A 9,980-nucleotide genomic window follows, 5' to 3' on the forward strand; every position below is an offset into this window, starting at 1 on the left:
TACTCAGCTTTTGGAAACTGATTTCCCTGCGCCAGCAGCGCTGCTTTTGGAATAAAGGTGAATTTCTGCATCTTCCAAGTGCTTGGTGGCCTTTCTTCCCGACTCTGGTTACTTTGCTGTTCCAGATCCCCAGTAGGGAGTGTGCAGGAAGCAGCTGATCAATGACTCTCATCATTGATGTTTGTATCTCTCTCTCCCTTTCCCTTCCTTTCTGAAATCAATAAAATATATTTTAAAAAATGACAGAATTAAAAAAAACTTTTTCTCAGTTATTTTTAATTTTTTAATAATAATTTGTTCTAACAATAACTGTGTTTTTAATGTATATGTCTGTACATACATGATTTTACATATGGGTATAAATGGGATCATATTTAAATTTATCCTATATAATAAAAGACTAATATGTAACTGGTCGTTATGACTTGTGCTGACCACCAGGGGGCATGCGCAGAACATGGCAGGCATTGGCTGAGGTGGGATGATGGAGCAGGTAAGCAGGGGCACCATTATAAGGTGGGGCACCGTTGCTGTCATTGGGGCGAGGCTCTGGTGGTTACTGAAAATTCTTTGCTCCCGCACGCTGAAGTCCTGCCTGGTGCTTACACCTGCTGCTGGCGCCGGCCCCAATCGCTCTGCACCTTCAGCAGGTGCAAGCATGGCGCCGTCAGCACGTGGGAGCAGTGGAGCAGGGCTGCTGGCAGACGGGACTGGGGGCCGTGGCAGGAGGGGCCGGGCAGTGGCACAGAGGATGGGCTGAGATGCACCCTGTGCCTACTGCAGCCTTGTGGCCCACAGTTCCTTTCAAGGTGCACAAATTTGTGCAACGGGTCCCTAGTTCTATATAAAGCTTAATAGCAACGTTAAACAAGTCCCATAACCCTGGCATGACAACTTAGATATTTTTGTTCTGGACCATTTCAACATGCAGATATATTTTATATAGTTTTAATCACTGTGTGATCCTACTTTAAAAATACTTTTTATATTTTGTTATTTAGTTTTATGTGCTCCTACTTTTAAATCTTTTTTTCTCCCACATATTTCCTGTTTTCTGTGTAATCTTCATAGTTTCCTTTTATTACATGTAATTCTTGAGTTGCTTTGATTTGATCTACAAAAACATTATCTAAGGAGCCAAATTATAATACATGTTGATTACCTTGATTTTTCTATTGTAGTCTCAGAATGCATGAATTGGGCATCTTCACCACCCCTGTGGATGCCAGATCTGAGTTAGCCTTAAATAAGTTGCTAATAAATCCCTTCTCCCTTGTTAATATTTCAGAGACTCCTCTCTCTCTGTGGCTGTTTAAGGACGCTGTCTGTGCTTACTGGCTGCGACTCATGGCCTGCAGCACATCTCTTGGAGAGGCAGGATGGCATAATAGTTATGAGTGTGGTCTTATGCAGTCTTACTCCCAGGGTTCAAATCCTATCTCTGTTACTACTTACTGGCTTTGTATCCTTGGGAAACTAAAGAATACTTCCCTTCTTAGTAAAGTAATAATGTCTACGTTATATGATCATGGTTAAGATTCACTAAATCGCCGAAACCGGTTTGGCTCGGTGGATAGAGCGTCGGCCTGTGGACTGAAGGGTCCCGGGTTCGATTCCGGTCAAGGGCATGTACCTGGGTTGCGGGCACATCCCCGGTGGGAGGTGTGCGGGAGGCAGCTGATCAATGTTTCTGACTCTGTCTCTCTCCCTTCCTCTCTGTAAAAAAATCAATAAAATATATTTTAAAAAAAAGATTCACTAAATTAATTCATAAAATATACTTGGAACAGAACCTGGTACATAGTAAGTGCTCAGTAAATTTTGACTTAATCACTAAGCGAATTAACCAATGAGAAGGAGCATTCCAGGCAGAGACATTGTAAAGATAACAGAGGTTTGACATTTCATGCTGTGTTTAGTTAACTGGGCCTTTAGAGTGGCTGGAGTTCAGAGGAATGTGTAAGGAGGGCTGAGGTCAGTTTAAGGACTGCTTTGTATACTATTTTTAGGGTTGTGGACTTTTTAGTCAGTTGGGAATATTTAAAAACTTTAACAGTATACTATTTTATTTATTCCCAATTCTGAGTGCATGTATTACACGGATTTGTCTTTATTACTGCTTCCTGCCACAGAAACTGACACTTACTGGGTTTTCAGTAAATATGTTTCAACAAATGAGTAATTGCCTTATTTTACCCAACAAAACCAGATTCGTCACAGAATGTTCTTCCATTAGGTCCTGCAGAAGACAAGCTATATGAAAAAAAACCTGTCTCCTTCTTAGACACCAGTATACTCAGGTCTTTGTTGCGTGGCCAGCCTTTTATCAATCAGAAACCTTCACTAGCCGGTGTTTGCACATTTCAATAAGATTTTTAAAAAAATATTTTTTATTGATTTTTAGAGAGAGGAAGGGAGAGGGCTAGAGAGATAGAAATGTTGATGAGAGAGGAAGTCGTCGATTGGCCTCCTGCATGGCTCCCACTGGGGATCGAGCCCACAACCTGGGCATGTGCACTGACTGGGAATTGAACTGAGAATCAAACCAGAGACCTCTCCATTCCTGAGTCAACGCTTAACTGTTGAGCCACACCAGCCGGGCTTCAGTAAGATTTGATGTCCGAAATAATGACCCTAGAGCACTGAATGGCTCTGAATTATCAAAGCAAGATTCAATTATGTTGGGAGTATTTAACATGAAAATTAAGGTGGGAGTGACACCATCAAATTGTGTTGATGGGCTGGCAGGGAGATAGAGATTAGGAGATTAATAATCTAGGCAAGAGATAATGGTTTGAATTGAGGAAGAGGCAATGGAAAGCCAGGAGGGGATGGATTTGGGAGACATTGTAAGGCAGGATAAATCCAATATTTTGTAATTGGGATAGGGTAGTGTGAGGCATCAGAAAATGCCTGAGGTTTCTAGCTTAGAGTTGGTTAGATGGTAGCAATATTAATAGAGGAAATTGGGATCATGAATGATATTAGATATTGGATATGTTGAATTGCTTGTGGGGTAGTCAGTGGAGTTGTCTAGTAATGAACATTTGAAAATTTGAGTTTAGATCTCAGGATAGAGAATGGGACGAGAAGCATAATTGGGACTTGAAACCAAGAATTGGTTAAGACTGTTTCTGGAGAAGGTATAGGACTTATTATATTTTGAGTAGGTACTTCAGAGTAGTGTTATGAAGTATGAAGATGTGCCTGGTGAAGACCTGTAAGGACTCTAAATACCATGGAAGCATGTTAAAAAGCCGTCAGTTTTCCACAAATGGTTTCTGGGTCTGTAAGGAATTGGTCTCCTGGCATAATAAACTCAGATTCATTTTTTGAGTTAATTCTTTATATGAATTTAAGTAGTTTCCAGGCCATCTCTTTTTCTTTAAAATGCTAACAGCTTTATTTCATTCTGGTTATGAGAGTATAGCTCATTCTGAAACAAATTGGAAAAAACAACAAAATGAAGCTTATTCTCCTATCCTGAGACGGTTACCATTAAACATTGTGTGGAACATTCATTGAGATACTTTCTTCACATACAATTGTATATATGTATGTTTTTAAAAGGAATCACTGTTTCTTTTGTAAATTAATCTGTTACTTACATTGTACATGGAAATGTTTAATATAGATAAATCTAAGTATCTTCTTTAGTGGCTGCCAATATCCCATTGTGTGGCTCTGTACTAGAATTTTTTTTTTTTAATATTAATTTTTTACAGAGAGGAAGGGAGAGAGATAGAAAGGTAGAAACATCGATGAGAGAGAAACATCGAACAGCTGCCTCCTGCACATCTCCTACTGGGGATGTGCCTGCAACCCAGGTACATGCCCTTGACCGGAATCGAACCTGGGACCTTTCAGTCCGCAAGCCGACGCTCTATCCACTGAGCCAAACCGATTTCGGCTGTACTAGAATTTTTTAAACTGTTATCCTATTGTTGGACATTTATGTTGTTTTATACTCTTTTACTATTATAAATAATCTTGAGATGAACATCCAGATATTTATCTTAAAAGGTTTTAATTAATAGGTTAAAGGTGATCTCTTAAATATAACTGCTTTTATCTTTTTTTTAAATATATTTTATTGATTTTTTACAGAGAGGAAGGGAGAGAGAGAGAAACATCGATAAGAGAGAAACTTCGATCAGCTGCCTCCTGCACATCTCCTACTGGGGATATGCCCACAACCCAAGTACATGCCCTTGACCGGAATCGAACCTGGGACCCTTCAGTCTGCAGGCGACACTCTATCTCCTTAGCCAAACTGGCTAGGGCAATGGCTCCCTTTTAATGATAATTTAAAATTCTCCCAAAGTATCAGTGGGAAGGAAAAACAAGCTTGGAGCAGTGCTAGGCACTACTGGGGATGTGCCTGCAACCAAGGTACATGCCCTTGACCGGAATTGAACCTGGGACCCTTGAGTCCGCAGGCCGACGCTCTATCCACTGAGCCAAGCTGGTTAAGGCTGGATCTATTCTTGTTCATCAAATTATGTTGATCATTATATCCCACATATGAGTGAGATCATGTGATATTCATCTTTCTCCGACTGGATTATTTCGTGCTTTTATCTTGGTTACAAAATTTTGCTGTGACTTTGAGTTCCTAGCTGTTTCTAATTTCCTTACTTCTGTTGCCTCATTTTTCCTGCAGTGGTAGATTCTTCATGGTCAAGCTACCAGTTGCTCTCGATCCTGGGATGAAGATTTCAGTCATTTTGGAAACAGTCTATACCCATGTGCTTCAGCCATATCCAACCCAGATCACTCAATCAGAGAAACAGTTTGTGGTGTTTGAGGGAAACCATTATTTCTATTCTCCCTATCCCACAAAGACACAAACTATGCGTGTGAAGCTTGCCTCTCGAAATGTGGAGAGCTACACCAAGTTGGGAAACCCCACACGATCTGAGGACCTCCTGGATTATGGACCTTTCAGAGATGTCCCTGCCTATAGTCAGGTAGGCTCATGTGGAATATTGCCCATGCCTGTCTACTTCAGAGAACGTCTTCTAGAGTGACAGCTAGTTAGTTGATAGGGTTGGGTGGTGTAGGGTTGGTGGAAATCCAAGATCAGTTTTTTAATCTGCTGTGGAATGACCCATGGGGTCATTGTTCTCTTGGGAGTACAGGTAGAGGCTGTGAGTTTAGGAAGACATTTATTTGTTTTATTTATTTATTTTTTATTTAAAAAAAACTTTATTATTGAAAGTATATATGTCCTAGGAAGACTTTTTAAAGCAGATAGCATTTGGAGAGTTGGAGTAGGTGTTGGGGGGGAAGGAAACAAGGCATTCTAGGCAGAGGCAATAAGAAGCTCAAAGGCCTTCCCTAGCTGGTTTTGCTCAGTGGTTAGAGTGTCAGCCTGCAGACTGAAGGGTCCCAGGTTTGGTATCAGTCAAGGGCACATGCCTGGGTAGCAGGATCAATCCCCAGTAGGGGGCATGCAGGAGGCAGCCAGTCAATGATTCTCTCATCATTGATGTTTCTATCTCTCCCTCTCCCCTTCTCTCTGAAATCAATAAAAATATATCCTAAAAAGAAAAAAAGGACAGAGGCCTGAGGATAAGAATACAGATAGGAACCCTGGCTGGGTGACTCAGTCGGTTGGAGCGTGGTCACATACACCAAAAGGTTGTGGATTCGATTCCCAGTCAGGGCACATACCTAGGTTGTGGGTTCAACCCCAGGTCAGGGTGGATACTAGAGGCAGCTGATCGATGTTGCTCTCTCTCTCCTCCGCCCCCCCCTCCCCCTTCCTCTCTCAACATATCCTCTGATGAGGATTGAAAAAAAGAGAAAAGGAAAGAAATGGGAAAATATGTGGTGTGTTGTCCAGTGTGGCTGGAGTAGCTGCTGTGGGTAGTAAAGCTGGCTCCATTGCTGAGCCTTAGGTTGGGCCTTAAAAGTAGAAGGAGCAATTAAGTCTTAAAAAAGATTTTGTTATGAAAAATTTCAAACATATGTAAAAGTATAGAGAATAGTATAGCAACTCCCAATAGACCCATCACTTAGATATTACTTAGATTCAGTGGTTATCAAGATATCAGCACACTTCAGCTGTCTTTTTTTTTTTGCTGTAATAATTTAGAGCAAATCTTAGGAATCATATCATTTTACCCTATGTTTTCTTTCTGTTTTCTCTTTTAAATGTCATTTAACATATAGTTAGGGCTGTTTATTTTGGGTTGTTTTTAACTTTTCAAGAATTTTTATAGGTTTAATTTTTTGAAAATTAAAATTCTTACATTTTCTTTTTTAATATATATATATATTTTAATTGATTTCAGAGAGTAAGAGAGAGGGTGAGAGATAGAAACATCAGTGATGAGAGAGGATCATTGATTGGCTGCCTCCTGCAGGCTCCCTACCGGGGATTGTCCCACAACCCAGGGCATGTGCCCTGACCGGGAATCGAACCGTGACCTCCTGGTTCATAGGTTGATTCTCAACCCCTGAGCTTGCCACACTGGCGGGGCTAAAATGCTAAATCTTTAATTAGACTCATCAAGAAGAAAAGAAAGAGGACCCAGATAAAATCAGAAATTAAAGAGAGGTATAAATAATTATAAGAAAACACTATGAACAATTGTTTGCCAACAAGTTGGATAACCTGGAAGAAATGGATACATTCCTAGAAACATACAATCTTCCAAAAGAATGAATCAGTTAGAAACGGAAATCTGAATAGACTGATAACTACTAACAAAATTGAATCAGTAATCAAGAAACTCCCAACAAACAAAACTCCTAACAAAAGGCCTATGCTGGATGGCTTCACATGGCTTCACGAGTGAATTTTTCCAAACATTCAAAGAATTATCATGTATCGTTCTTAAACTATTTTCAGAAATTCAAGAGGAGGGAAGACTTAAAGCTCATTTTAGGAGGTCAGCATCACCCTGATTCTAAAACCAGATAAAGACTACAGAAAAACAAGAAATTATAGGCCAATATCCCCGATGAGCTTAGATGCAAATGTCTTAAACAAAATATTAACAAACTCAATTCGGCGGTATAATAAAAAAATCGTGCCCATGATCAAATGGGATTTATTTCTGGGATACAAGATTGGTTCAATATCCACAAATCAATTAACATTATACACCACATAAACAGAATGAATGATGAAAACCATATCACATCAATATTACACAAAACAGCATTTTTACAAAATATGGCATCCATTTATGATAAAAACTTTCAGCAAAGTGTGAATAAAGGGAACATACCTCAACATAATGAAGGCCATATGTGACAAACCCACATCTTACATCATACTCAACGATGAACAGCTAAAAGCATTTTCCTTAAGATCAGGAACAAGACATGGATGTCTGCTTTCCCCACCTATATACAACAGTATTGGAAGTCCTGGACTTAAAAGATTATAAGACATCAAAGAAAGAAATCGAAGAAGAGAAAATTAAATGGAAGCATAAACATGGTTGAACTGTTTTAACATGGTTAAAATGTTCATACTACCTAAAGCAATGTATAGGTTTAGTCTAATCCCTATCAAAATACCAATAGTATTTTTCACAGAACTGGAACAAAGAATTCTAAAATTTATATGAACCACAAAAGACTCCTAATAGCAAAAATAATGTTGAGAAAAAACAAAGTTGGAGGTACCACACTATCTGATATCAAACTATACTACAAGGCTTTAGAAATCAACATCATCCTACTGGCATAAAACCAGATGCCTAGATCAATGGAACAAAATAGCCCAGAAATAAATCCAAGCCTACGTGATCAATGATCAATTAATGTGACAAAGGAGGCAAAAGGTACAACGGGGTAAAGAGTCTCTAACCCTTTGTACGCCATAAGTGTCTATAGACACTGGTGGACCTTTATTGGTTTCTGTTTTGGACATGTGGCAGTTAACTGGTTAATAAATGGTGTTGGGAAAACTGGACAGATACATGCAAAAATGGAAACCACACTAGGCCACTTAAACCATATACAAGGATAAACTCAAAATGGGTTAAAGATTTAAAGGTAAGACTCAATTATGAAACTCCTAGAAGAAAACAGGCAGTAAACTCTGACATTGCCCTTAGTACCGTTTTTTTTTTATGTCTCCTTGGGCAAGGGAGACAAATGAAGAAACAAACAAATGGGACTCGATCAAACTAAAATGTTTTTTTCACAGCAAAGGAAACTATCAAAATGAAAAGACAACCTTCTGAATGGGAGAAGATACTTGCCAATGATACATTTGATAAGGGGTTAATATCTAAAATATATAGGGAACTCATACAACTTAACCCTCTGAAAAACAATCTGTAACATGGTCAGAGGACCTGTGAAGAGACATTTCTCCAAGTAAGATACAATTGGCCAGTAGACATATGAAAGTATGCTCAACATCACTACTCATCAGAGAAATGTAAATTAAAACCACAATGAGGTATCACCTTATACCTGTCAGAATGGCTATCATTAGTAAATCAACAAACTAAGTTGTCAAGATGTGGAGAAAGAAAACCCTCATGGTTTTTGGCCTAATTGCAAATTGGTGCAGCCAGTATAGAAAACAGTGTGGATGTTCCTCAAAAAATTAAAGACAGAGCTACCATCTGGCCCAGCAATCCCACTTCTGGGTATATATCCAAAGAAATCCAAAACACTAATTTGAAAAGATGTTTGCATCCTGTGTGCATTGCAGCATTATTTACAATAGCCAAAATATGGAATTAACCAGTGTCCGTCTATTGATGGGTGAATAAAGAGAATGCGGTACATACATGCAGTGGAGTGGTAGTTGGCTTTGAAACAATGAATCTTGACCATCTGTTACAACATGGATAGACTGAGAGGGTATTATGCTGAGTGGAATAAGTCAGGAAAACAAATACCATATGATTTGACTTATATGTGGAATCTAAAAAAACGAATGAACAAACAGAAAAGAAACAAACTCTGATGCAGAGAACAAACTAAGGGTTGCCAGGTGAAAAGGGGAAGGGATTCAGAAGTATAAATTGGCAGTTACGAAATAGTCACTGGGATATAAAGTGCAGCATAGGGACTCTAGTCAATAATAACTATGGTGTAGATTTATCATGGGATCACTTCATATGTTATGTAAATGTCTAGCCACTGTACTGTACACCTGAAACTAATGTAGTATTGAGTGTCAGCTGTAATTGAAAAATGGAAAAAATTAAAACTATAAAGAAAAAGTACAAATAATCTTTAATTCTGCTTCCTATATGCATTCTTATGTATTGCATTTTAGAATCTTTTTTCTCACGTAGTTGCTATAAGTAGAGTGTAGAAGTTTTTTTTTTTAAACAAGTGATATTTGTGTTGGAACTTAAAAGAATTTTGTATATCCTATTTTTCTAATAACATCATGAATATTTCCATATAGTACTAAAAATTCGTAGTAAATTTTTTAAAATGTTACATACAGTAGATACATTATAATTTAATCATTCTGTTGCTTATATGTAATTTCTAATCAGTTTGATTTGAACTTTGAACTACTTGTTTCCTTCTTCTACAGGATACTTTTAAAGTACATTATGAGAACAACAGCCCTTTTCTTACTATCACCAGCATGACCCGAGTCATCGAGGTCTCTCACTGGGGTAATATTGCTGTGGAAGAAAATGTGGACTTGAAGCACACAGGGGCTGTGCTTAAGGGACCTTTTTCACGCTATGATTACCAGAGGCAACCCGATAGTGGTATATCCTCCATCCGTTCTTTTAAGACCATTCTTCCCGCTGCTGCCCAGGATGTTTATTCCCGGGATGAGATTGGCAATGTTTCCACCAGCCACCTCCTTGTAGAGGAAGAATCTTTAAAAAATGCCCTCATTGCCTTAGCCTGTTTGAGTCAGTGGGTATAGCATCAGCCCATGGACTGAAGGGCACCTTGATTCCTGTCAAGGGCACATGCCTGGGTTGCGGGCTCGATCCCCAATAGGCAGTGTGCAGGAGGCAGCCGGTCCA

At 39.0% G+C, this 9,980-nt stretch overlaps 1 protein-coding gene across 1 annotated transcript in view; it reads left to right on the forward strand.

Annotated features, from left to right (window-relative positions):
• RPN1 (ribophorin I) overlaps window positions 1-9,980 on the forward strand; it is a 23,558-nt gene that overhangs the window by 2,956 nt on the left and 10,622 nt on the right. Inside the window, exons 2-3 of the mRNA XM_006763211.2 lie at window positions 4,664-4,970; window positions 9,530-9,614. Coding sequence (XP_006763274.1) covers window positions 4,677-4,970; window positions 9,530-9,614 — 379 coding nt within the window. The 5' untranslated portion in view covers window positions 4,664-4,676. The remainder of the gene's footprint in view (window positions 1-4,663; window positions 4,971-9,529; window positions 9,615-9,980) is intronic.

This window comes from Myotis davidii, unplaced genomic scaffold (genome assembly GCF_000327345.1).
Source record: "Myotis davidii unplaced genomic scaffold, ASM32734v1 scaffold78, whole genome shotgun sequence".
Taxonomy (NCBI): Eukaryota; Metazoa; Chordata; class Mammalia; order Chiroptera; family Vespertilionidae; genus Myotis; species Myotis davidii.